The sequence below is a fragment of the Cyclopterus lumpus genome, chromosome 11 (assembly GCF_009769545.1).
Source record: "Cyclopterus lumpus isolate fCycLum1 chromosome 11, fCycLum1.pri, whole genome shotgun sequence".
Lineage (NCBI taxonomy): Eukaryota > Metazoa > Chordata > Actinopteri > Perciformes > Cyclopteridae > Cyclopterus > Cyclopterus lumpus.
In genome coordinates, this window is record NC_046976.1 from 11,630,197 (window position 1) to 11,658,017 (window position 27,821).

The following is a 27,821-nucleotide window of genomic DNA, read 5'->3' on the forward strand; positions in this document are numbered from 1 at the left end:
ACGGCTGTCTAAACCAGTTCCTCCTAACATATTGTAAAGTGATGCAAGTGAGATTCTTCCATCTTAGACTATATGACTAGTCTCGAAGGCCTGAAGAAAGAAGTTTGAGTCGTGGAACATAAATGTATTTACAGTTTTTCTCGAAACACAAAACCTGGTTCCTGTAGCACAAACACCCAAACCTTTTCGTCATTCCCAGAAGCACACACACATTTCCCATAACCAAAAACACAATTCACCTGTGTCCACATATGCTCTCAATATAATTAACTCAAGTTATCATAACATAAACTCAGAGACCACACCCTTCTCAAGGTGAAAACACTCAGCCTGAAAATTGTTAACACACCAATCAGAATTGGGGGTCAATAAATAGAGCTTAGAGACATGCTCATGTCCTTTGGAACAATGGATCCCAACCATGCAGAGGTTGAGAGACAAGAGAGAGGGAGAGGGAGATGGAGAGGGAGATGGAGAGGGAGAGGGAGAGGGAGAGGGAGAGGGAGAGGGAGAGGGAGAGGAAGAGGAAGAGGAAGAGGCAGAGGACAGCAATTAATTAAGACAAGTAATTTCTGAAAAAATACTATGGCCTGCCCCTGACCTGAGACAAGATCATGCTGATATTGATGCCGATGCTGATGAACCTGTATATGTGCTCAATCTGGAAGTGCTGTGAATAAACCCTATTTGACATTTTGGTGGCAGTGTGTTGAATTAATCCCTCCTGTGTGTAACAAACACTAATGTAGTCTGTGTTTTGACAGCTTGTGTGTATTGTCTGAGGGTAAAGACTGATTGGGACCCAGAAGTTAGATGTTTGGACTGTTGGGTGTGAGTTTTTAAAATTGTGTGTGAAGATTTGAAAAAATTGTGAGTTGTTCCAGGAATTGTGTCTTAGCAATCGAGAAAAACTGTAACATTTCCTCACTGACTAACTGACTCTGCTATGTTTCTGCTGATATTCTATGACTTTTTATCATGCTATGTCTGACTCAGATGCACCAGTAAGGAGCAGACAACTATAGATAACACCAAATGTTGCTTACTTTATTCAGGCCCAAGTTTATGTTAACACATAGTCGGCTCTTTGGGGTTAGTGGTTAAAAATGTTTCGGTCAAGCTCTTAGAAACAGAAGAGGAAGTTGTTTTCTGGCACAAATAAGTATTCTGCAGTGGTGATGAATGTGTGTTTGCATTCCTTTATCAAAGAGTTGCTGTTCTCTTTGAAAATAGCAGATGTTAGTTCATTTGGTGAAAATGTCAAATAGTGAGAATAGACATAGCTGGACAGAAGAAGTTCAACAAACGAACAAAAGTTTGTCTTGTTTCCATAAAACAGTTTTTTACACTTTGGAACAATTTGTGAATCCCTCAGTAAAGTTAATCTTTTTCAAAATGATTATTTATTATGCTTCTTCGACACCAAATCTTTTAGGCTGAAATATTTCCCTCTGGAGTTGTTGGAGACCAAAACATTGCTAATGCTGCTTCGTATCTATACTGCATTTATAAATACTGTTTGCTAACACGTTTTACACGTCAACTTGACCATGTATAAAAATGCATGATTAAGTTGGTGTCACAACCATTTGACCATATCACATTTATTAACAACAAAGGAAAAAAGTTTGAAAGCCACTAATCCACATACACAATAATAATAATACCCAACACTATCCATAGCATTCAGGTTTCCTTGTCATCATAATTCATATGCAGAATACACATCAATTGCCCCATCGTTCAGTTCAACTCCATAAAGATCCGTCTTATTGACTGAGTCAAAGTGTAGGTGGTCATGCAATGTGTATATATCTTTAAAGTAGTTCAGTGCTCACATTAGAAACTGTCTGCAATGTTTAAATGTTGTTTCACAGCCGACATTAGAAAGGCGGTGGATTTGAGAGCAGGATGCCCTGTGCTGCCTTCCACTTGAAGGCCTTCCAGTCTCTTGTGCTCTCTCTCTAGAAGTCCTCTTCATAGTCAATATTTCCGAGGCCATTTTCAGGGAGAGCATAAACAGATTTACTCTTTTTCTTCCTGCTTTCTGCTCTTGTCTGCTCAGAGTTCTGATTCCCAGAAAAGGACAAGTAGGCGGCGATACTGTTTCTGACTCCGTAGCTCACCATGTTGTCACTGCGGCTGTCTGTGCTGACCAGCTGTCTCCTGTTAAGAGAGGAGATTAACAAATACATGACAACATAGCATCTTAATGTTTAAATGTTCTTGTTCACTTGTGAAAAAACTATGAAAATAATGTGTATCGTCTCCTGGGTTTCCAAATCCATCCACCACAGAAGAGACTGCTTGAATATCTGTATTCAATATCTAGTATATATCAAGTATATCAATTGAAAGAACATTTTGATCATTGCTTAATTGTTTCAGACATCTTTCAAGAGAAAATGCCAAACATAGCTGGTTCCGCTTTTCTTTTTCTTTATTGTTGGTTAGACAAAAAAAGCCATGAAAAAAAGTCATGTTGGACTCTAGGAAATTGTAATGGTACATTGTCACAGTTATCCTTCATTTAATACGCAAAACAATTAATTGATTATTATTGAATTAATTATTTGAGAATGTAATCAGCAGATAACTCAATATAGCATCTGATCTTTGCTCTTTGGACTCACCACCTGACAGAATAATGTCATGCTGACAGATGTTGACAGATTAAAGCTGGTGCATATCATCCCAAAGCTTCTAATGTACCTGTCTATCTTCTTCCAGTCAAAGTTGCGTCGCATGACTACAGGTGGAGCTCCAGGGGATGCAGCTGGTGGCGGGGTCATTCCTGACAGACACGGGGAGGTTAATGCACAACACAGGCCATCTGCAAAGTCTGAAAAAGGCAAAGATAGAGGAAGTAAAATACTGCTCACAAGCTTACAAACAAACAGAACATATGTTGCATCATTTGCCTTCACTACCTTCACACTCTACTGCCCAGGTAAAAACACAAACCAAACATCCACATTGGCCAAGAATAGCTTCACTATTACAACAAATAACAATAACAATGTTCTCTAATCATGCAACAGTAGTCATTATAAAGCATTCATATGTGTATTGTTAAGTTCAACTGAAATTCTGAGCTTCCCGCGCTTTGAAAGATGTCCTGAGACCAGTAATTTAAAATATAAAGTATTTAATAAAAGAATAAGGATCATAAGCATATATTTCTGTCCCAGCCGGGCGCGCTCACGTGTCATTGGGTCCACAGGCTATAATAATGATTTATATGAATAAAAATCAGTTAAAATAGTTAACTGTCTACCGCCTTCACGTGAGAGGACAAATGCCACGCCTTACAGAGTTTCGAAATGTTAAGTACAATCCATACACTGAGCATAAAGCTTCTCTATTGGTTAGTATCAGGTATGCATGGTTATACCTCAACTACACAGCATGCTATTTGCCTATCAGTACAAAGAGGCGGACTTCTCTAAGCAATAAACCACAATGCTACTTCCCTTATCTCTTCCCTTTCGGCCCTAAACAGTAAGATGGGCTCCTTCAAAATAAATGCCTCTCTTCCAGTCTCTTAGGGAGACCACTACTTTGACTACGCCTCCTTGGATCAACACATTCCATTCATACCTGAGTCATCTTTATAGTTATGATAACCATAAAACATAAAACAATCAGCATACAGTTACAATAATACTTATTCAGTGATTACACCTTTACAGTAACATACTTATACAGTGACAGTGACTTTTCTCCCATGTTTCTCAAACACATTCCTTCAGAATATTCTTCATAATATCCCTTATTGATTATCATATCTTTCTTATGTATTAATTTAAAACATGGACTTTCCTATTTACATGTGCAAGTATATATAAAAAAAACATTACAACTCTACAGTATCTCATTTCCTGTTTTGTTACCAAAAATCTCCTGTCAGAGCAGGAAATATATCAAATGTCGTTAATAAGAAAGAGTGCTAAATTAAGAACATGATAAATTTGTCAGTGCTCAAGTGCATGCTATTGACTCTTTGTGTCACTCTGTTTAGTTATGTATCTATATGTTAGTGCATCCACCCACCACAGTAGTGGTTGATCATATCTTCAAGGCACTGGAAAGTGAGGCGAGGGGAGATGTAGTACCAGCTGTTTTCCAGTCTGAAGATACGATAGTGCTTTACGATCCTGTGCTTCACTGAGAGCGAATACAGACCTGAGGGTATGACACAAACCATGCACTTAACAACAATATTTCAATCATGACCAAGCTAGTTTGTTTTAGAAAACAAACACAAAATGGTATCAGGTCAATGCAATTTTGCCAGAACCGGGGTTTGAACAAGTGGTGATGACGTGCATCAAAGATCCCGTGGCAGAAATTAGATACATGGGCCTTGAACAATGTGGTTTCCCCAGGTCTGAAATTCTGTACATTTTTGCCATCGTGATAATATCTAAACTGTATTAAATTACGGCAAAAATATTTAAACATTTTCAATTCCAAATCCTCAATTCCCCTTAGAATGTATGTATACAGGTGAAAATTACAGTGAATACCATTTTCTTGACTCGTGAAACCATAGCAACAGGCCTGATTGCGGACTCAGCTGTACCCACCTCTCTCCCTGGCACTCTCCCGCACCAGGAAGGAGCCCACTCTGTTCCCAGGGAGACACAGCAGCTCTTCGGCCTTCTGCCTCTCGACCCCCTCAAACAGCCAACTGACCAAACAAAAACAATTTAAGTTAAAGAGCACATCACATGCACATTTTACACCTTAGCAGTAAAAGGTCATTATTATTAATGACAAAGCCTTAAAATCTACACGCACAACCATCTTGAGTTACTAACATTTGCCGCGAGATCTTAGATTATTATATTGGGAAAAAAATTATTTGGTATTTTGCTATTCAATTCAATCTATTCAAAGAGATCAACGAGGCTGATTTTAGAGAATACTGTCAGTATAATTGTACTTACCCATGGTATACTTTTGCCACATGGCTGTTTGGTATGTAGTTCTCCTTTTGTGTTTGTACAGAGCGTACTCTCCACCAGTAAGCCTCCCTAACCACCATGAAAAGCAAAGAGGAATTAAACAACTGACCTTTTTGTGTGAACACTTCTCTATTCTGCACACTCAGAGCCTCAAGTTACAAATTAGACTTCTTTCCCTTATAGTTGTTTGAGATCTTCCGTGAATGTAAAAACATGATCGTACTGAGCGATGAGTCTGAGCTTCTCCCCCATCCTGTAGATGGGCTCGCTGATTTCAGGCAACGGGTAGTCCTGAAGCACCACCACCATGTCATCCTCTGAAACTGCCAAGCACAATAATTATAACGTACAGACATCATGATTTGATGAAGTCCGAAGATGTCTAAGACCAAACTTCCAAATGGATCACCAATTCATTTCTTTGTAGTTTTTGTTTGAAATTCTTTTTTTAATTAAGACCATGATATCTCACCACTGTTCTCAACATTGCTGAGATATTATATTATATTTCACTATGCACTTTGCAAAATACTATTATGTTAGTTGAATAAGAAACTTCGGGAGATCTTACCTTTTATAGAGCTGTCTGTGTTGACTTTGCCCGTGGAACTCACGCCTCGCATGATATTCCCCATCCTCCGGACGGATCAGACTCCAGCCTGAATTCAGGGCCCAGAGACAGGTGCACTATGAATGTTATAACCATTGTCCAATCTTTATCTTTTATACCACTAAACTTCTCTTTGCTGCTGCACCACCAAGTTGTTAACAAGCTGACCATTTACCAATCTCAATTGACCCACTGTTTGCAAAATGGGGAACTGACTAAATCGGCTATTAATCAATTTTCCATTGCAAGACCGAGCTCTGTGTACCGTCAACTCAGTGACTAATGATACGGAATTCATATATTGCGAAAATACTCCTATCAAGTTGCAAAGCGCAATTCACATTTCATAATTTACACTATGATGCATTTCAACCCATCCTTAAACACTCTTACGTTACATGTGTTCAGTTGGCCGATATGGAAAAATAACATCAATACAGAAACTGTGAGCTCACGCGTAGCAGAAGCCGTTGACGTGAGGAAAGGTAGACACCTACCCGTGGAACCTATTGCTGGCCTGCTGTGGTGGCATCAAGTGTGCTGAGAGAGATGATGGTCCAAACAAGGCATTGTGGCAGCAGTGGAGTCCGGTACTGGAGGAGTACCATGTTCCTAAGAGTTAACAGCAGTGACCTGTCACGGAGTGTGGTGACAGCGTTGCATCTGACTGCAAACTCACTTCCTGTATTGAAATGAGGAAGAGGACCAGCAAAAGTGTTGTTGAGACACACACAACAGATCATGAAACACATAACAGCCCCCTCATGGCGTTTAGAGTAACTGAAAGCAATACGGTAGGCTAATGTTTTTTTTATTTTTTATTAATCTACTAAATGATATGTAAAAATGCTCGTTCAACTTTATTTTATTATTGCCCAATAAGCTGTTGTTTGCAGATCATTTCTGCTCTTATGGAGAGCACAGCAATATTTGAAAATATATTAGAGCTGTCATGATTAATCAGTCCGTTGATTGAGAGAAAAGTACTGATTAATGATTTGAGTTATTTATATCATACCAAGCATTACCTTGTTCCAACTTGTCTGATGTAATGCTTTTAATTGTAAATTAAATATTGTTGGGTTTCGAACTGTCGGTCGGACAGAACACAATATCGTCAATGTCTGAAGACGTCACCTTGGGTTTAAGATTATCTTCTAAAATCAAACAGGTAAAGGAAAACATTGTTGAAATATTTTCTTTGTTGACAGAGTTAGATGAGAAGATTGATACTACTTTCATGTTTCTACATTAAATATTAGGCTCCAGTCAGTAGATGGTTAGTTTATCTTAAAAGTAAAACTTTGGACAGCGAACTCTATCCAACAGTAACCAAGTCGAACACAGCCCCTCTAAAAACCTACTAATTAACACAAAAAACATGCTTCTTTGGATTTACGGTGGATTATGTGTAAGACTATCTTTGCTGGGACCAGTTGTTTGGTAACCAGCAGAGACCACAGGAAGTTACTGGCTCCTGAAAGATAGTGACTTCTTAATGGTGTTTTATTAATAACATAGTTCGGGAATGAAGGTCACGCCCCGAACTCAGCCAATCATCCGAGCCCAACGTCAAACCCGTTCATTCCCTCTTCGACTCAGCTCCGACATCCCTCCCTCCCAACCCCGTTCTTGTCTTCCCATTTCTCTCCCTTTCTCTCCTACAGGACTACAGGAACACCGGGGGACTCTGCACCACCAGAGCCTCAGAAGAGATGGCCCCCACCCACGTGTCTCCACCCCCGCCGTTCCCTCTTACCACCGGACGCCAGCAGTCGCCCATCAGCAGTCGCCCATCGCACCCCTCCAACCCTCTCTTCAAGACCTCCTTTACCCTTCTCGTTCCGGCTGATAATCATCCCTTGATCCCTCCATTCATTTATCTTGCAATAAACCAACTGTAAACTCGCATCGCTATTGGCGTGGTCTTTGTTAGTGAACTGGGAGTTACAACTTAAGTTACTGTTTTACCGTACTTGTCTCCATGCGTTGTGCTAGGCTAATGGTAGCTTCATATTTACAGTACAAACAAAGTGTCATCAGTTTTCTCTTCTAATTCCCAAAATGGCTAACTATTCCTACTATACTCAGTTAATCAAAACGATAATAAGCCGATACATCTGGAATAAAAACAAGTATTATTTGTAGCAACAAAGTGAATTAAAATAAGGATATGTGGATACATGGTTGTGTATTTAAACCATTTGTGTCATTAAAACTGAATTTCTCTTTCTTAAAGGCCAAAAGAAACAAATCAATAATTATATTTATTGTGACATGTTTTAGATACTGTTATTTTTAGTCAGCGAACTAGCTTTTTTGGCCAGAGGAAGTCAGCTTTTACCAGCATGTATGTGACATGCTGCCACTGGTTATCTAGAAATGTGTCCTGCCAAAGGTCAGGGATAGCATATAGTAGTAATTTCATTGTATGAGAAAGTATACGCCATAAATTCTTCTTAGTGATAGCTATGAATACACATGTGTTGGTCTTACCTTCAGCTGTTGTGTTTGGTGTCTGAAAAATATCCCAGAATAATAATGCTGAAGTTCAAATTCGGGAACCTTAAAACATTCAGTTTCAGATGTATGACCTTCTAAGACGAAGAGTGCATCACAGTCTGTATGACATGCACATCTTTAAATGTTCATGTTCTGTGTGTCAAGAGTCTGTGGTATTCGCATGATGTAATATAAATGTAGATTTTTGACACACTGCTGCAGATTTCACAAAAATGTTCACTGGAGATTTTCTTTGCGGTTACACATTTCTCAGGATAAAAAAAGTTCCTTTCCACGTTCACTCATGCTGAATGACCTGCCCTTTCACTCCTGCGTGGCCTATTATCTCATATATCATATTCATTAAGTTAAAAAAATGTAGATCACAGTATTCCACCTCATATCACTGGTTACATAAGAATGTTCCTGCCACACAATTCTCAGGAAAACTTAGGTCATTTATTTTCCATATTAAAACCTGGATCAGTCTGCTCCAGACCATGAGGCCTATATCTCCTGTTACCTTTCCTTTCTGTATGCAAGACAGTGATGGAATAAAATAAAAACTGAGACAGAACAAGCGATCAGTCTCATTATTAAAGTAAACTTATAAACTTATCTTTGGGGATGTAAAGGTAGATAAATAGGGCTATAAATATACACTATTTTCAAATTAGTGTCAGTGTGGAGTTTTTAAAGTGAGACACTGAGCTGTCAGTTCCTTTTGTTGGCTTCCTGCTGTGTGTGTGTTTGTGTGTGTGTGTGTGAGAGAGAGAGAGAGAGAGAGAGAGAGCGCTGCAGAGTCAGTTCTGAGAGATAAATATTCCTCAGTGGAAAAACACAAGAAGTATCCATCTAATCATTTCTAAACTGAACTGCAGCACTTTTTCAATACAGGCTGTACCAAAGAGTTTTTCTCTTAAGCAGCTGCTGTAGCTTGCTGGGTGGTGGCTAGTGTCAGATGCCAGGACACTTGACTGTTGTGGCTGCAAGGGAGGAAGGAAGTCTTCCTCGTCGATGAAAATAAATACAAGGTCAATGTGTAGCTTGTGTGTGGTGATGTGGTGTAAAGAGCGCACAGAAAAGAATTTGCCACATTTCCTGTTGCAAGTTTTATTCATTTTTAGAATGTTTGTTTTTGTAATTATTGGTGCATATGTTCAAGAAAATATCTCCATCTTCTTTTGTAATCTTTTGCGAACCCTTGGTTCAGCCACATTACAAAACAAGTGAAAAACAAAACATACCGTCTCACCCAACTTTGTCTTTTATTTATTGCACATATAATTCACAATTGCACTACACAAAGAGAAGAATAGGTATCATGGGGAAGTGAAGCAAAGTTCAGAATCAATAGACATCTCAATAAGAAATAACTCTTTTACGTACTTAGGTAAAAGAGTAAGAAAAACTAAAGTTGTATTGAAGTTACATGTCATGGTTAAATGAAAAAAAATAACAAGGACTCCAATAGTAAAAAATGTGAAAAAGTACAAATATAACAAAAAAAGATGAATACATTTTAAAATATGCAGTATTTAGGCATACAAGGCTATTACTTCACTCTGGATCCTTTTCCTCCTTAACTACACATATTTTATTTGCAGTTCTCTCATTCAGCTCCTGGCTCAAGACACTGCCAGAGCCAGGAGCATGTGTTTCTTTAACTGAGTCACTGGCAGACACATGAAACTAAACCAGCTCACGCTGACCTGCAGCTCAATGGACTCTTTGTTACACGGGGATAAGAAACGTATTACCCGATTAGTTAAGGTAATTGATTGAGACTCCCTCCCATTTAAATGACCTGTATTAATAATGTTTGCATATAATTGGATTAGACAGGTGTTTATTTGGCAAATTACATGAATAGAGTATTATATCTATAGCATAGAAACTAGAGATTAAATCATAAGTAGGAATTAAGCTGCTACACAATTCAAATATAATTTTTTTAGAGATCCATGATCCTTCTGGAGTGAATACAAAAATACACTTGGAACAAATGTTTCTGTTCATGAAATGTTCATAAAAACTGTGCAGCAGGTGTTTGCAGATGTTCCGCTGGCAGTAAAGCTGTCAGAGACTTTCCTCATGTGGATAATTGTGAAAGAGGGCTGCATGATTGATGTCCTGGTGCCCGTTTATAACACATGTTGGGGAAAGTCTGATCTCCAACTCTGAAGATGATGATTTGTAAGCACTTTTTCTCGGCAATACAGTCTGTCTCTGCCTCTTGTAAAGACAGATGCTCTCCGCCTGTGGCTCACGATGGCCACAGTTGCCATTGGCTGATTTGTGGGAGACTGGATGTGTTTGAACATTTCAAGGAGAAGTGACTTCTACGCCCTCTGTCTAAAATTACAAAATTACTGACTGTAAAGAATTCCCCTCATCATTTTTTTCTTCTAGAAGTCTAAACCAAGGCGTGTTCATATGCCTTTAAGGCTGTTTGGCTGGGAGTGGAAGCAAGAGAGGTGAGTGTTGTTATAGTGAATCTTTCAACAGTTCCTTTTTTTCTAAAAACAATACACATTCCACATGCTCGGACATCGATAGTTAGTCCTTATGAGGTTGTTGTCTCACTGTAATGATAGTATACCCCACTGGACTCCAAACCACAGGATTGACAGGAACTATATGTGTGATGCTATATGTGAACATGTATGCATCTGCTGCTTTTTTAGCCACAGACTTAGAGACAAAATGACATACATAGACCCCCAAATAGTCCTCCACCAGTGAGCCTGTAATCATTAATGTGATGTGGTCACTGCATGTGGGTCATGCAGGCATCTGAAGCATCTTATCCACCAAACCATCTGCACCAGTAATCAGCCGTCCCTGCTTCTCACATCCATTAATGCATTCCTCCCAGCTTTCAAACATATTTCTCGAAAATAATCCTCAGGTGAATTGTGTCAGCGGCATTATGTCTGTTTGCTTATTTAGAGATTTAAAATGACTATAATACCATAACATCTTATCCAAGAGCACATGCACTTCAGCGGAATAATTTTGGTGATTTTTGGATAATTGGATGAAATTGCATTAAGAAATCGGAGCCTGCACTTGCAAACCACATCATTATAGCAGACTTTGTGAGGGAAGAGAGCACAGGGCGGTAAAGTTGTCCTCGGTTTGGTCTTTTTTGGCAGGAAAGCAAGATTAAAGTTTGTCAATCAACAATAACTTTTAGACCTGAAAACTTTTCCAGACCTGCAACATTCATTCCAGTCTGCTGTGATAATGAGACCTGACCTAATGTCTTTTTTTCTACTGTGTATTGGAAAATATTACTCACAATTACATCACTGACATTACTGTGAACCACGACCACCATTAAAAGAACCCAAGACTGGACTATGTGATGGCACTTATCTAAGTAGAGGTCCTTAGGAGAACTGTGGCTGGACCATCATGGCAAACAAACATGTGAAGCCAGTATTCCTTCTCATTCATATACTGGTCTGAAATCAAACAATCAAACCCATTTGTGTTCCTATTTATGGTCAGCCTTTTTTCAGCAATAGTAACATATGTTATGAACTATTGATTTTCATTGTTTGTGGCGGAGATTGTCATTTCAAAACTAGATTTAAATTGGGGATACAGCATGTAATCCACTGTAACTGTTTTTAATGTTCACTCTAACAAAGCCATATCAGTTTGCAAACCCAGCAGTTGCTGCTTCACATTAAAAGCATTCAACTAGCAAAACAGATGTGGCTTTTATTGTGACGCAGTCACAGGAAACCGTATTTGTCACCTCAGTTAGCACTAAAGCTAATATTGCTAGTAATAAAACAATATGAATTTGTTTGGCTGCACTGCAAACAGATACACCAGCTGCTCTTCTCAATTGCTCATGGCAATGGTTGCTTCAGTAATAAACGGCACTTTCTGCCACTACAGTAACTTTGTCTGCTGCGAAATCAACCAGGAATGAAATTATTACAACTTTAATGTATTACAACAGTAAGGGCATACAGCAAACACAGATATGTGTAAAAATACAAGGTGAACATGAATTTACAATATGCATTTTCTGAAAAGGGCTTAAATGGCTACTCCCGAGATTTAGATGTGTGCTTCCATAAGTTGTGGGATTGCAAGTAACACATTTAAAGAAGAATGGACAATATTGATACAGTAGATGCCGAAATATCATTCAGCATTGAGTATGGGCTCCAGCTCAAAAAACACAGCAGATACTGCATTTCCCATAAAGCAACTCAATAGCATATTTTGATAGACTCTCTGTACTTGATGACTTTGTCAGAAGAAAGCTATCCCAGAGCCAGAGGAGACATTATACAACTGTTTTCACTGGCTGAGTAGTACTCCACATGATGAGTAAACTGACTTTGATGTGTCAAATCTCTGGAGAGCCCCTTCAAGGAGGTTACAGTAGGTTACTCCAGGACAGATTTGACATCATGCATCCATTAGTGGAGGAGGTGCAGACTTGCACTAATTGTGCCATTAAACTAACAAGTCTCTTTGCAGTGAAATCCCCAAAGGTGTGCTCTTCAAAGAGGGAAAGTGTTCCCTAATGTCAGAGCATCGTTCAAGCTCTGTTATCATGGACTTCGTGTGGGCCACCTGTGTATTCTGGAAGCTCCGCCCTCCACATGCACGCTTAAACGCATACACATCAAGGATAATGCCAGCCTTCCCATACCGGGCAGGGTAACTATCGGTTACCTTGCCAGCCAGCCCTGCCAAGCCCATAATGAGAGTCTGCATCAGTGTACGCAGTCGATCTCTCTTCAGCAATCCAGATGGGAGTTTACCGTTTATCGCTGTGTCATCATCTATTACCCAGTCATTATATGCAAGCAAGCTATTTTCATGATGTATGTTTTCACTGTGCACCTGTGAAAGTGCATTCGTCCCCATATAGGCACACTGTTGTTTTTAAGATCCAAGAAAAGCCCTAGAGCCAGATCTTAAAAAGACCTTAATGCTGTTATGGTCTTTGGTGTAGCCGTTTGCTCTCTGAAAACATGTAATGTTAAGGAGTGACATTACGTATAACTGGTGGAATGTAATAATTCACAGTCCTGAACAGATAATGCCATGTAGAGTCAGGTTACCTGTTATATTATCAGTTAGTTGACTTGAGAAAATATTATTTTACTCATTGATCTCAGTACAAGTAAAGATGTGAAACCAAAATGAATTCACTAGCTAGGCCCTGACTAGCTGATGCTGATGTATCACTTAAATCCAAGCAACTGTTGCATAATAAAGGAAACATATTTTTCCACTGGTTGGCTCCTGCTGGCACTCCAGGCAGCTCTTTGGCTTTATTACTTTCTGGGAAACAACCCACAACTGAACTGTGAAAATGAATTGCCAGCTGAAGTGTAACCATGATTGTCTAAGGTTGTTGGTTAGAATAATATAGATCCTGTCATGGATGCAGGCGTTCTGTAGAGGAAAGCTCAATGCCACATGTTGTGTTTGATGTGAGACAGAAAAGGTTGAAATAGAGGCCGTGACCTCGGCCTTGCAACTGGCCAAAAGGTCTTTTATATGTAATATAAATGTCCCATTTTAGAGTTTGAAAGCATATTTCCTGTTTTCTTTCCTGTGACGTAACTTTCGAAATATTAATAACAAAGTCAACCTCTTACAAATTAAAAGTTGAATTCATGAGCAATGCAACCCATCCTTGTTCAAGTTTACACCCAAGGGTTTAACTTAGGACTTACCTGGTCTGGCAGGATCAGTCATGGTGGCTAATGTTAGCAAGCTTCAGATTAGCACTTTCTGCTATCCGGTTATTATAGTCTCTTGTGACCAAAGTAGCCAAAACTTTAACTACCCTTTGAGTTGACCTCGTAGTTGGTGTCTGAATATCTGAATATCAAATAATCATCCTTCATAACATAGATACATTTTCTTTTATGCAACTGTAATAAAAACATATTCGTCCAAAATGTGAAATATTCTGTATGGCTCATAATGCAGATTTATTGTGCTGGAAAAAATGGTTTTAAGTTAAAAAGAGGAGTGGCCTTGTGAAATTGCAAAGATGTTATTCTCTGCATGACGTTTGACTTTCAATGCTGAAGCAAACACTTCCCAAAACTTAAAGTGACCAAAAACTGGATAGTTGTACATTCAATCTATTCTCCTAAAACTGAAGTGCAACAAATTTTACAACGTATTCTTTATATTATTAGTAGTAGTAGTAGTCATAGTAGTTTCATTATTATTATTATTTTTAGTATTTAACGAATGATGATACCAATATTCCATTTCTGTACTCCTGTGAGGGAGCTTCCCGGTGTTCATTCCACACTTAGTTAACCGCCTCCGAATATGTGCGACTTGATTCCTGTCATTTCCCTCGTTCCTGACATTCCTGTCTGATGTTTTTAACTTTTAAATTCACCTTGCCATCCGTGTTCAAGCTATCAAGCCTTCCTTCATCAAAGTCAAGGATAGGGTGATTCACTCAAGTACTTCATTTAGTCTCCAAGATGATATACGTATATCAAAAACGTATTCAAACTTTGATTGCATGCATTACCTGTCAGCAGCCACACGCTTTGAGGAGAATCTGATCCCAACAATATACTGACTTTGTGTCAGTATTGAGACATATTCCATGTTCGAGTGCAGACGCTACCAAAGGGCCTTCCACTGTGTGCAGGCTGTTTTTCATCCCACTGCGTAATTGGCCTTCATTCACTCCCATTTCCAACATCACAAAGCAGGAAAGGTTAAAGGATCGAGAATGGAGCGATCTGGAATGATTGCTGGCGGCTTTGTAGTCTTCTTATTTATACAATTCTATGAAGATGAAGCAAGGCATAAAAGGACGCCCAGTTTATACAGTCTCATTTTCAACTGGTCCCTGCAGATTTGGAGTTGTGATTGCATAAACCAGACAGATTTTTAAAATGCTTCTTCTTTTTGCTTTTGCTGTAGCAGGTTCTCCAGGGATGTGCAGAACTCTAAATCTCGTTTATGGCTTGACTTCACTTTGATACAATCCGTTCAGCCACGATGGCTCCAAGATTTCCCTTAACCTTTTGAATTTCTCAACAGATGGAGCAGATAAAGCATCCTAGACTCTCACACGGATTATATATATATATATATATATATATATATATATATATATATATATATATATATATATATATATATATATATATCCTCCGTCCTCTCCGCCTGTCTGCATGTCTCAGCTGCGTTGGGGCCGAATCGTTTTGGCCCAGAAGAGACGGGTCTAAGAAGCAGTTTAGCCTGTTACTGATTAAAGATATAAATGAGTGATATACAATTTAGCCAATCAGCGTCCTTAAATAGATTCAGCTTTGGGCCAAAGTCGTCTGGCCCAAAAGCTGCGCATTCTCGTCAGGCGCTATTTTGAGGACATGAACGACCAGCGCGAGCACGAGCACTTCCAAGAAGACCCGACCTGCTAAAATCTCTCCTCCAAGACCCGTTTGAGAGAAGAACTTGGGGGGAGAAACTACAGGTAGAACAGCTGCGCACAGTTCAACCTCACAAGAAGACAACAGACTGGCTGAAAGGGAAGCAGCAACACCAGCAACACCAGGACACACATAGATAACTCAATCAGGCAGCCATATTGGGCAAAGTGAACGTCGCTACCAGCTGGACGACGGACACAGGATTGAGGTGAAGAAACACAAGGTGAATAAAAACAGGCACACTTTAACCCTAGCAAGGTTCATAGGGGCATCTTAATATATAAACATGTTGGCCCTCTATTGGCCAGCCGCCACTGATATATATTACTTTAATCATCCCCTGGGGTAAATTTCTTGTTGCCGATGTAAGTGATCTGGCATTAAAGCCTAAGAATGCCTCAAAGTCATTTAGACCTGTCAGTCATTTGGATATGCACAGGATCCAGAGGGATGGTAATAAACAGCTGCTAAACAAGCCTCAGCCAAGACCTGATCTCTTTGCTGTGTCCACATCTGCATATCAGATAGCACCGTGTGCTTATTCTTGACTGCAAATGGAAGCTTTTCAAAATCACACATCCTGAGACAAGGCCTTTAGAGATAGCAGGTCAGACAAAGCGTTCCTCCAGTGGGCTGGGCTCTTGCTATCAAAAAATGCCACGACCTCAACAAATCAGCCATTTATAACCAAGACATATTCGAAAACAGTCATATGATTGTGTTTTTAAAAAAGTCAGTGTCCACACAAAGTTTAAAGGAACTGTGTTTGGTTTGAATTACAGCCAAAGCTATACTGAGCTGAAACGTACACGCCTCACTGGGCTGCATATTGTTAACCCACACACAGACACACTAAAAGACAGCTGTGGTTTAAATTCTTCATCTTTAGAGCAGTTGAGATCCCGCAGCATCCCAAGTCCCTCGCTTTGTCTACATGTGACCTCTCGCCTGCCAAAGCTAAACAAAGCAGCACAAAAGCTTGATGCAGGCCCAGCCTGTTAGAGGCTGAACAAGAAGCTCCACTATAGCTGACACTTACATTGTGAGTTGTGAATAAACCTTTGCAGAAGTGTGTATTCAAGGCACATTATGTTCATATCTACACATAGATGCAGTCCCTTCTGAAATTATCACACACACACACACACACACACACACACACACACACACACACACACTGTATTACTGTATAACGCTTGTGGCTGGCACTGTACCAACATGTGCAATACATTCACATGAGGCATGCCTGAGCCTGGACTTAAATCAAAGACAAGGCTGATGTGAGGTGAGGAATTTCAGCTCAAGTTACCTGGACGACACAGATGTTGATGTTTTGATATCATGAAAACCGGCGCACCACTGCCATATGCTATAAACTCCATCCTGTTGGCAAAACATGTATCTAGCGTGTATGAGTGCTCTGTCAGCTGGTGTTAGTTTCTGAATTCTTCGCAAAACAAACGGCCAAAGTTTCATAGCAAATTCTACTGCAGTGACGATGTGTGGACAAATGTGCCTAAAACTGTAAACCACGCCAAACCGGCCAGAACTACAACAATAAAGATTGCAACCTTGAACTTCCTATTTCCTTATCGTCAGATGAGCACTATCCTGATTGATCTGTTATTGGCTAGGTGTGTATAGCTGCAGATATTATATATTAAAGCAGGTCTTTGAAAGGAAAAGGAAATGTCAGACAAAAATGTTTCATCAAAGAAGTTAATCCAGCATCGTTGCCAGTTGAAATTTGCAGCGAGGAGGGAATAATGATAGACGCCTATTAAAAAGAACCAACAGCATTGAAAGAAACAAAATTAAAAGTGTTTTTTGGCAAGGTCGTGACTTACTAAATGTTTGCAGGACGTGCCAGGATTTTCCACTTAACAAAAAACACAGGAATGAGTGGAAACTTGTTTTTTATACAAATATCTTTGTTCTAGACCTGTTAGTTATTAAAGTTGGATAATCATCTACAGTCAGGCAATATGGACTAATACATAAATTATTAATATGTATTTTCACCCAACCTTACTCTTATAAAAGCTGCTGAGTGCCTTTCATGTCAACGGTTTGAATAACTGACTGAGTGGCATAACGTTAAGCTTATCTTTGTTTGAACTGTACCTTTTTTCCTGTGCCAACAATGTAATGGGTATATATATATATATATATCTTTAATTAATACAGTATTAGATGGTAAACTGTGGTAACAAATAGCTACAGCAAGCTGCATGAGGAATTGCTCGCTATTAGACCGCTTTAAGTTCATGTAGGTTTCTCATATCTGTGAAGCCCAGCAGATGTTTTGCTCCGTCCGTGAGTCTCAGACCACAGCTATATAAAGACAGTATAATTACTGGACTGGTCTGAGCACAGCCTGCCATGCCCTTTCTCTGTGACACACACACACACACACACACAGAAACAAACAAGCCACTCATATAGTTTAAGCACGTAGACCATATGGCTCACAAAGTTCAATCAAGTTTGAACATTTGGGAAGGACGCAACTACGCTTGCTTGCTGAGAGTCAGAGAAGAAGGTTGCAATGCTCATGTGTGTACTGTAAATATATCTGAATGTGCTGTTGGGACACGTCGAGTTAACAAAAGGCCCTCTTTTGCCACCCAAGCCACTCTCTTCTAAATGTCAGCAAGAATATAAATTACTGTATTTCCCGTATTTTTGTTTGAGTTATTCTTGCTAATTTGTGAAATATTAAAATTATTTCAACGCGTTGCACTTAATTAACTTTCAAACTTCCATTTAATTGTAAATATAGTCAGTATGTTTTTGCAGCAAGACTGATTGTTCTAATCTTGAACTATTTCAAGCTAAGAAAACTTGCTCTGCTGTTTTAAGAAGTGAACAATCTAATTCATGGCAGCTAGCTGCAGAGGAAAACGGAAATCTGAGAGTTTTCCCACACTAGTGGTGTGCTGTGAAGGAACTTTTTTTTATGTGTCACCTCAGCCGTTTTTGGTCGCCTCAAGGTGTTGTAAATTCATTCTCCCATTCTAAGGAGGATTACCGACCACACTTGACTTTGAAGCTCGAAAGATTTCCAAAACAAGTTTTGACTTCAAGGCTTCTCTGTGAGTTGAGGGGATTTTAATGAGGGGATTTTGACTCCAGTCATAGATGATCGGCTCCCATAATCAGGCCATCCATCACACGTTTGTGCCTATAGTGCTTTACTGGCTCCTTTACCCTCACAGATCTACTGCACAGAGCTCAAGGGGGTTCATTCTGCCTCACGTACAGGAATGTGATGCATCCAAAGGGTCTCGCGGTGCACAGGCCAACAAAAGGTGATCCCATTTGATCATGGAGATTGCATGTTTCTACCCCGACAGTTTATGCAAATCAAGTGGAGACTTGGAGACTTTGAGCTCACCATTGATAAGAAGGAATGAGTGACTAAAACATGTCTATAGTGTTTCCACCTCTCCAACCAATAAATGCAGGGCTATACCTGAAGGCCTGAAGACATAGAGTGCTGCAGGGATGAGTCCTAATACCCGGAAATGAGTTAGCATTTTTGCACGTCCGGTTCCCTCATCTTAAAGTCAATGAGCCTCTTGAATGTGTTTCGGTTCGATGATTTAAATTATGTCTGTGGTTTACACAAGCTTAAGAGATCTACGTTTTGTTCTACAATATAAAATACGTCAGTCAACCACTCTCATATAGGCTCCACTAAATATGAAGCTTCAAGCAGCCTGTTAGCTTAGCTTAGCATAAAAACTGGTTCCTGGGGAAAGCAACTAGCCTGGCTCTGATTGATGCAAACAAAATCCTTCAAGTAAATGAATATGCCTACGAGCGCCTCTAAGTGTTTTATAATTAACACATTAACCAAAATGTCAACATACCAATATGCAATAACTCTTTTTGGGAGGGAGCTACATGGTTGCCTGACAACCTCAGTGATGACAAGACTTCAGGAAATAGTTTGGTTATGGCTTAAACAAACCAGATATACCATGTAAGTTACAGTACTGAATTCAGTTTCATGACCTTTCAACTGTGTGCCAGGCTAGCTATTTCCCCTTTACAGTCGTTATGCTAAGATAAACTAATCTAATCTCCTACCTGGTTTAGCTTTATATTATGCATACAGAGAGTGGTATAAATCTTTTCATTTTATTTTTGGTAAAAAAGCAGATGAAAGTTTTTCCCAAAATGTCCAACTATTGCTGTAAGACAATAAATGAGCTCTTTGTTTCTGCTCTCACTCCCTGTTAAGCCCTTCCCTTAAACAACCTTGACCTTTAAACTTTGACTAAATCATTAAAGACTCGGAATTCAAGTCAGCTGACAAACTGAGCCCTATATCCACTTCATGTGAGAACAAAGCAGTCGTCGCCTCAGCCCTGGATTTCATTACGACATATTTTTGCCAAATGTACCACAACAGAGACGTGAATAACAGAGACAAGTTGGCCCGGCTTTGATTGACGTCACCTTAATGATGCATAAAGGTCCACGTGAAGCCCTGCAGTTAACCCCTACTACCACTATGGTATCAGACAAATGGAGGACAGATGTTGACGTGAGTGTGAATAATACCACCTGCGGTTTGAAACTTTTCTTTCCTGTATTGTTTCAGTGGAGGATGACAATTTCCTGTAGTGTGTGAGAGACCCAGTTTTATCGGATTAGACTGAGAAATGTAGTTATGCACACAGTCTTTTGATTTTGAATGAAGATTTGTTTTTAGTCTCCATTAATTAATGACAGAACTGCTCCACTTTTCAAGTTTTCTTTCTATTTCTGGTTTAAACTTGATTTGTTAGTTGGTTATCTATTTGACCAAGTGTTGCTAGTTTTTCAAGGAAAGAGCAATCACATATAGGGTTAATGTATTCCTAAGACAACACAGAGTAGACTAAAATGTGAACTTCTACATTTAGTTCCAGAAAGTTCAGTTTGCATGAATTTGAAATTATCCAAAAACATTTCAATACTGTAGGGATAATAATAGTCATTTTAAAAAACAAATGTTACTAAAGAAACTAAATAATCAAACATAGAGAATGGTACTAAATCTTAGATGGAATACGTTACATGGGATATTAAACCAGTGAACTGAACTGGCGGATGGAAATGGACTGAAGTGGGAGAAAGATAGCGAGCAATAGAAAGTGACAGAGATGGAAAAGTACAGATGGAGAGAAATTGAGCGTGAGAGAGAGAGTGCACCAGAGACAGAGAGAGTGGGTACATTGTGCTGTGTCGTCGGATCAGGTCGTCTCGGTGAGAGCAGAGAGAGAAGCGCTGCTCAGATCAGCTCAGAGGCTGACAGCTCCCTGACAGGGGTTTAGAAGACTGCCTGTAAATAATAGGGGTTCAGACCTGGGGCACCTTGCTCTTTGACAAAGTGCTCATTTCTCATCTATCACTCTCTCTCTCTGTGTGTGTTTCCAACGATGCCTATCATTCTCACAGAGTTTAGATCATTTTCAGTGATATTTGCGTCAGCAGACCACTGACACGAGACGTTCAGCACTACTGGGTCAAAAGACATTTTCCACATGTTTTAACAGCAGGGTAAAGTGGAATTCTAATGGCAATCATCCGCGTCATCTCCAAGAGAAACATTGACATTTCCAGGGAAAGGAACGGAAAGCAAAGAAGCAGGACTTTGAGATAGATGACATCATTGATTCAAACTGGACATCTGCAGAGCAGACGCAGACCCAGCCTTAAAATAGGTAATGTTGGTAGGAAGTAGGCCACCTGCGGGGTATATTTATCTGCTTTGTATAAATAATATGTGTGCAGTGCACATTATTCATGATAGCGACAGCTGAGTGGCCCTCATACAGATCAGCTCAGATGAGATGAGATGCTAATGAAACGTCAGTGACACTTTGGGGCTTGAGCTGAGTGAAAAAGTTCCAAATAGTCAATATGTAGATTGCAATCCAGGGCAATACATACAATAAAGTACACAAATAGTATCATCTTTGGCTCAGATTTTACAGTTATACGCATTGGGGGGTATCTAAATGTATACAACATGTGCAAGACAATCAAGCCCTCTGTGACAATGTGAGCTAAATAATGTTGACAGTGTACACATTGCACTTATTCTGGTTTCTCTTGAAACATTCCCACGCCCATTTAAAGACTTGTTGTGGAGGGAAGCTGGAATTAGGCACTATAAAGTTTTTTTTAATATTTGTTCTACGAATGAGAACTATGGATTTTGTCATCCACCATTTAGCTTAATCTCACGGCCAGCATGGGAAGAATACATTAAAGCAATGCATAACTCTTTTAGCTGACATGTGACATGTGTAACACGTGGGGACCTCTGCCAAGCCCCGAGTGTCTTCGGGTTTCCAGACACGCCCTTACTTTAACCACCGGGGCTGCCAGTGCCGAGGAGGAGGATCGGGGGAAAGTGGAGCGGAGGGAAGGAGAAGAAGGAGTGTGCGGGGCTCGTCCTCTCAGACCTTACGTCAGACAGAGGAGCACGCAGCTGACAGCGACGGGACGAGGAGGATGTAGCTCACCTGTGGAGAGCGGCGTGTCGTGCGGTTATCACGGGACTTATTCAAGAGTCAATGCATTTGCAGTTCCTCACCAGTGATGAGTTGGCTCCTGGTGTGGATTCTAACTGCAGCCGGGATTCAACAGGTGGGATGGAGGATAGATTGTTTTTTTAAACATTTTTTTTAATGAGAAATCTGCATACTCAGCTCACATGTAGGATGCAGAGGTTAACATTATTCTGAAAATGTGCATCTCTATAATGTCCATTTATAGCCTAGTGTCAGTGTTGCGATTTAGGTTACACCATAATAAGCTTTAAACTAAGTATAATTACATATGGTGTGTTTCACAGTAAGTTGTATTGACTGTTGAGTTTAATTGTAAAGATCTTGCACTAAAGAACATGACATACTTGTTGAATCCATATAGGGACTTGTGTGGTATTATACTCAGTGGCGAGTTTATGTTAACCACGTCGTTCGAGATAACAAATTAATGTGACATCGACAAAAAAGTGTTGGTTGTACAGTAAGGTTGATTGAATGGTCTGACTAAAATTAACCCATCATTCACGTCGTTTTGTCACTTCATCTCGGAGTTAAACTTGAGATGATGCTAGTGGCCGCACTGCCACCTCGTGGTTATATAGGAAACTGTTTTTTGTGGCTTCATTAACGGCTTTATTAATGTTTTCCACAGTCCCCTATTATCTATATGTATCAGTCAGTGGCTCAGCCTTTACATACTGGATGCTGGTAAAATAAATGCCGTTTTCTCTGTTTTAACAGCTTTAAAGCTATTTTTAAGATGTTTTAATTATGTTTGAAAAACGTGGCCATGCTAATACATTATTTCAAATGGGATATTATTTGTTATCCTTTTAGCTGACAATGAAATGTAATGTAATAGCCTAATAATGCATTTTATTTCACATTTATCTTTCCACTATTGTTTAAAGTATGAACTGTTTAAAGCCATGTTTCCTTATTTAAATGTCACAAGCCTTTGTGGGGGGATTTTATGAAAACAATAACCCAGTGACGGTTTGTCTATTTCCCCCTGGCCTTTTTGGAAAAAAGTGTCCTTTTTCAAATGTTTTCCCACTTCCACGAGGAAGGGTTTCCTGATGCCTGCATGGTGCAGAGGTCAATGGTAATCTGGTCTGACTGGAGGAAAAATATCAAACCAGCAGAGGAAGAAGGGTCATCAGTTCTTTGCCCTTTTCAGAAAAGACCATTTACTGGCTATCACCAAAATATGATTATTGTAGGAAAACATTCAAAGAGATGATGGTATTAAAAGGTTGTGTTACAAATATTTAAATCTGAATATTTTGAGATCATCCAATTATTTGAGCGTCTTTCTCTGCTCGGGTTTTATGAAATATCTGTTACTCCACCCTTTCCCCGACAGAAAACACATTCTGAATTAAACAAAAGACAGACGTCTTCTGCTGTGACTCGTGCATCCACGTCCAATACGTCCAGTTGCTAGGATGTTTAATGTGGCTCATGTGGCCTGCTTCACTGAGAACATCTGCTTTTAAGAACCGCAGAGCTGTTTACTGTAAGAGTCAGCTTGTAAGAGCTTGTAAGAGTCAACAATGGGGGGGGGGGGGATTAAGTTTCATTGGCAGGATTTTGTAACAGCTTAGCACAGTTGCAGATATTACATATGATTATGAAACACTTCCAGAGTGTTAAATACAAACACGACTTTTCATCTTTTATGAGATTATCTCCACTGTGATTTTAATTCATATGTATCGGCTAAATGTATTTATTGCACAGCATGATGTTAGCCGGCCGCTGAGTGTTTCCCCCGTGTAGGCCGTGAACCCAAAGTGTTTGTTCGGGCAAGATATTCAGGATTAAGAATATTAAGAATATTGCCTTGCCACATGAACTTAAATATCTTTCTTGTAATAAAAGATGGCATTTTGATTTTTAACTTTGTGTGACCAAAGATAATACTGTATTTGAGGGTTCACTCATGACGGTACAGAGATTAATTGATTGCATAATGAGAAGCCAATGGTCATACTGTGCACAAGAACATGATTTTTTAGTGAAATTGACTTTGATTGAAAAGAAAGTCTTTTTAGGCTTAATTTGCCCACTTTGCTCTCTCCAGGCCTACTCCCAGAATTCCACTGCCATGCCACCTGCGACAGCCGTCACATCCCCAGCTGCGGACGTGTATAATCGCACACAGTACTGCAAGTGGCCCTGCGATTGCCCCAAAGTCACCCCCCCCTGTCCGCCGGGCGTGAGCCTCCTCACGGATGGCTGTGACTGCTGCAAGACCTGCGCCAGCCAGGTGGGCGAGGTGTGCAACGAGGCAGACACATGCGACTACCACAAAGGACTGTACTGTGACTACAGCTCGGACAAGCCTAGGTACGAAAAAGGAGTGTGTGCATGTAAGTGTCACTCACCAAAACCGACAAAACAAACAACAGATCTTACACAGCTGGTTCTAGTTTATTTTCTGATGTATTTTAGGTTCACTGTCCACACCGCAGCACATATTGCAAGTAACAAGATTGTAGACTTTTTGCGTAGAGCAGCTATTTGCTGCCATATCAACGCTGGTTGTCCTAGCAACCACACAGATGTCACTTAACCAGAATACTGATGTGGTTTAAGGTTGTCTGCTCGGCACCACAGGCTGCAGCATACAAGCCAGTTGTTCACCTCCTCTGGTTTTGGTTTTCAGTTTCAGTAGTTCATCGTTGCATGAGGCATTTCGACAGCCTATATTTATGTGCAGAGCTATGTTTGCTGCTGACAGTGGGATATCCTTCTGAATTTAATCACTGAAAATAACAACAGTTGCATATCCACACATGTGAAGTGGTTTAAATTACAAACCACATATAGAAGGGACTTGTTGACATCATAAGGCTGCTTTCAATATGTTTTAGGGATGTTTACACATGGGAAACACAATGACATGGAATGAATTTGACATTTTAACATTTAATTATTTACAGCATTGCTATTGTGTGATATTGTAAAGTCATTTATCTTAAGTCACACATAAATAACCATTTGGACCAAGGCTATGACATTAATATATGTGTCTGCTTGTCATTTCTCTCTGCCAGATATGGTGGGAACAGGCTGCGAACATGATGGCGTGATCTACCGTAACGGGCAGAGCTTCAAGCCCAGCTGTAAATACCAGTGTGTGTGTGTGAACGGCGCCATCGGCTGTGTGCCGCTGTGCGCAGAGTCCCAGCCTCCGCGGGTCTGGTGCCAAACCCCACGCCGGGTCAAAGTCAGGGGACAATGCTGTGAACAGTGGATCTGTGATGAGCCCAAAAGAGGGCGCAAGACTGCGCCACGACACGCAGTAGAGGGTAGGACGCCTCGGACATATATACACGCAAGGGAGGTAGAACTCTGTTACTTGGTGAAGTTGGGCTTTAACTTGCAAACTCCTTTTTTTTAAAATTCACAATAGCTCTGCCCCTAATTTCCTTCCAGCCCACTGAAATGCATCACAGCTCACAGTTGAGTCTGAAAACATTAAGGCAATCTAAATCAAAGGGAATGCTTCAAGTATAGCACAACAACAAGGTAATGCTAGTGGGGAATAAACTAGTGGGTTATATTGTTTTATAATTAGGTTATGTAAACTAATTCATAGATTCAGCAGGCTTTTTAAAGGACTCGGATCTGGAGGATATCATTGTACATGCAGTTCTCTGAATAAATTCATGTACAGTTGAATGAATTGTACAGGTAAAAAAGTTATATATAGCTTCAACGCTTTGGATAGTTCTGATAATATATTTTTTATTTACATTTTGTAGAAGAAATAATGAATATTGCTTTTCATGGATGGATACGATTGGATTGGATTCATAGCAGCAGCTGTGCTTGAAATTGTCCGTTCAAACATCTGTTGTTATGCGAGTAGCGTTTGTAGTCCAGGAGGATCATGAGGTTTGGGTGTGTGTGTGCAGGGACAGACCAATCCTTTCCTGTGGAAGCCCTCACCCAGTTTTTGGATCATGTCAAGTTTAGTGTCTCATTATTGCAGCACTGCTGCGGAGGATCATTGTGAAAGAAGATATCTTTGTGTTGCATAATTATATAGATCAGATCCAGATTACGTGGCAATTTAGATTAACAACAGAGACAAAAGAAGGATTCTATAGTTCTCAAATATAGAAACTATCTGGCCCTCAAATCAGTACATTTCTCAAAACCTTTTAGACCGTGTTCAGGACATTTTGACTTTTCTTTGTTGTCAGTTTAAACATTTATGTTGATATCTTTATCCTTCAACATTATTTTATTCATTAGTTCGTCATCTAAATAGAACTAAGATGTATCAGTGTGTGTGAAAAGTGAAAAAGTAGAGCAGTTTGTAGACATGATCTATTTACCTCACTTCCAGCTTCCCCAGCTGAGACCAGGAGCTGGCATAAGAACTGCATTACCCAGACTACCTCATGGAGCCCCTGCTCAAGGAGCTGTGGTCGCGGCCTGTCCCTGAGGATCTCCAACGCCAACGAGGAGTGTGAGCTGGTCAAAGAGTCTCGCCTGTGCACCCTGCGGCCCTGTGAGGTCAACATCACCAAACACATCAAGGTGATTCCATTTAATATCTTAAGCAGTCAAACGATGATGTACGTGATAAAAAAAATTGATGTTAAAAAGGTTCCCAGACTTTACACCTTTATACCACCTTCCTCCATCAGCCGGGAAAGAAGTGTCTGAACATCTACAGGGAAGAACTGCCTTCAAACCTCACCATCTCTGGCTGCACCAGCAGGAAGCAGTACAGGCCCAAATACTGCGGCGTCTGCACAGACGAGCGCTGCTGCATCCCCTACAAGTCTAAAACCATTGAGGTGGAGTTTGAGTGTCCTAACGGGACAGGGTTCACCTGGAAGATGCTGTGGGTCCAGGCCTGCTTCTGCAACCTCAGCTGCAAAAACCCCAACGACATCTTTGCCGAGCTGGAGAGTTACTATGGTCACCCAGAAGTCATGAACTAACAGGTGGCAATCTCACTCTCTGCCTGTGGGAGGATCTTGCCTTACTCCTGGCCTCTTTTTTTTACTCAATGATTTATATTTGTGATGCATATGAATATGTACAAGGGATTTTCTTAGTCTTTTTTTCCTATTGGAAGAATCTGTATATGTGTCTATATATAAATATATATGTGTCTCCTGATTGGATTCATAAAGCATGATGTGCTTTTGAAGAATATTTGAAGCACTGCTTTGCAAATGAAAAAAATATTCAGCCAGTGAGTGTGTGAAATAGTGAGGGCTTAATTTATTTATGCAGCTTTTTGCATATGAAATAACATGTCATGTTCTTGATGTGCTTTCAAGAACAGTCAACATCACAAGTCAACTTAGATAATAAGGCTTTACTATTTTACTAAAATGTACTTTATAAGAAATGTTAAAAAGACAGAAATTAACTGAGGTGCCAAGAAAAAGAAAAAAATATTTTAAGACCGCATGTCCAAATATTAAAATAATGACAGAATCAGGGAATATCAGTTACACGTTTTTTATTGTCTTTTTTTTTTAATAAATACAAACGTTTATGTCTCTTTAATGCTTTTCTAGAGCATTAGACGGTTGTATGTCACTTCTTTACAAAGCTGTGTATGTGTTCTACAAAGCTAAATGTTGCTGTAGTGCAAGTAAAATACAAGAGAATATGATGTTGGGTAAGTTCTATGGCTATCCGCATGTTAAAATGTGAACCTATCCACAACCACATAGGAGCATCATGTCTAAAA

At 39.8% G+C, this 27,821-nt stretch overlaps 2 protein-coding genes across 4 annotated transcripts; one reads left to right on the forward strand and one right to left on the reverse strand.

Annotated features, from left to right (window-relative positions):
- Positions 1-1,026: 1,026 nt before the first annotated feature.
- On the reverse strand, positions 1,027-8,184 carry sla1a (Src like adaptor 1a). Of its 3 annotated transcripts, XM_034545436.1 has the most exons (9): positions 8,077-8,179; positions 6,078-6,262; positions 5,542-5,629; positions 5,194-5,293; positions 4,953-5,039; positions 4,590-4,693; positions 4,054-4,185; positions 2,713-2,842; positions 1,027-2,166 (listed from the first exon to the last, which is right to left on the reverse strand). In XM_034545436.1, the coding sequence occupies exons 3-9, from the start codon at positions 5,603-5,605 to the stop codon at positions 1,965-1,967; spliced, it is 819 nt and encodes a 272-aa protein (XP_034401327.1). In that variant the 5' UTR covers positions 5,606-5,629; positions 6,078-6,262; positions 8,077-8,179; the 3' UTR covers positions 1,027-1,964. The 3 variants fall into 3 exon arrangements, with proteins under 3 accessions (XP_034401327.1, XP_034401329.1, XP_034401328.1); XM_034545438.1 differs by lacking the exon at positions 4,054-4,185 and having other exon boundaries at positions 8,077-8,184; XM_034545437.1 differs by lacking the exons at positions 6,078-6,262; positions 8,077-8,179 and having other exon boundaries at positions 5,542-6,065.
- Positions 8,185-21,952: 13,768 nt separating this feature from the next.
- ccn4a (cellular communication network factor 4a) lies at positions 21,953-27,809 on the forward strand. Its single transcript, XM_034544620.1, has 5 exons — positions 21,953-22,187; positions 24,177-24,465; positions 25,153-25,407; positions 26,454-26,647; positions 26,758-27,809. The coding sequence occupies exons 1-5, from the start codon at positions 22,140-22,142 to the stop codon at positions 27,055-27,057; spliced, it is 1,086 nt and encodes a 361-aa protein (XP_034400511.1). The 5' UTR covers positions 21,953-22,139; the 3' UTR covers positions 27,058-27,809.
- Positions 27,810-27,821: the final 12 nt, after the last annotated feature.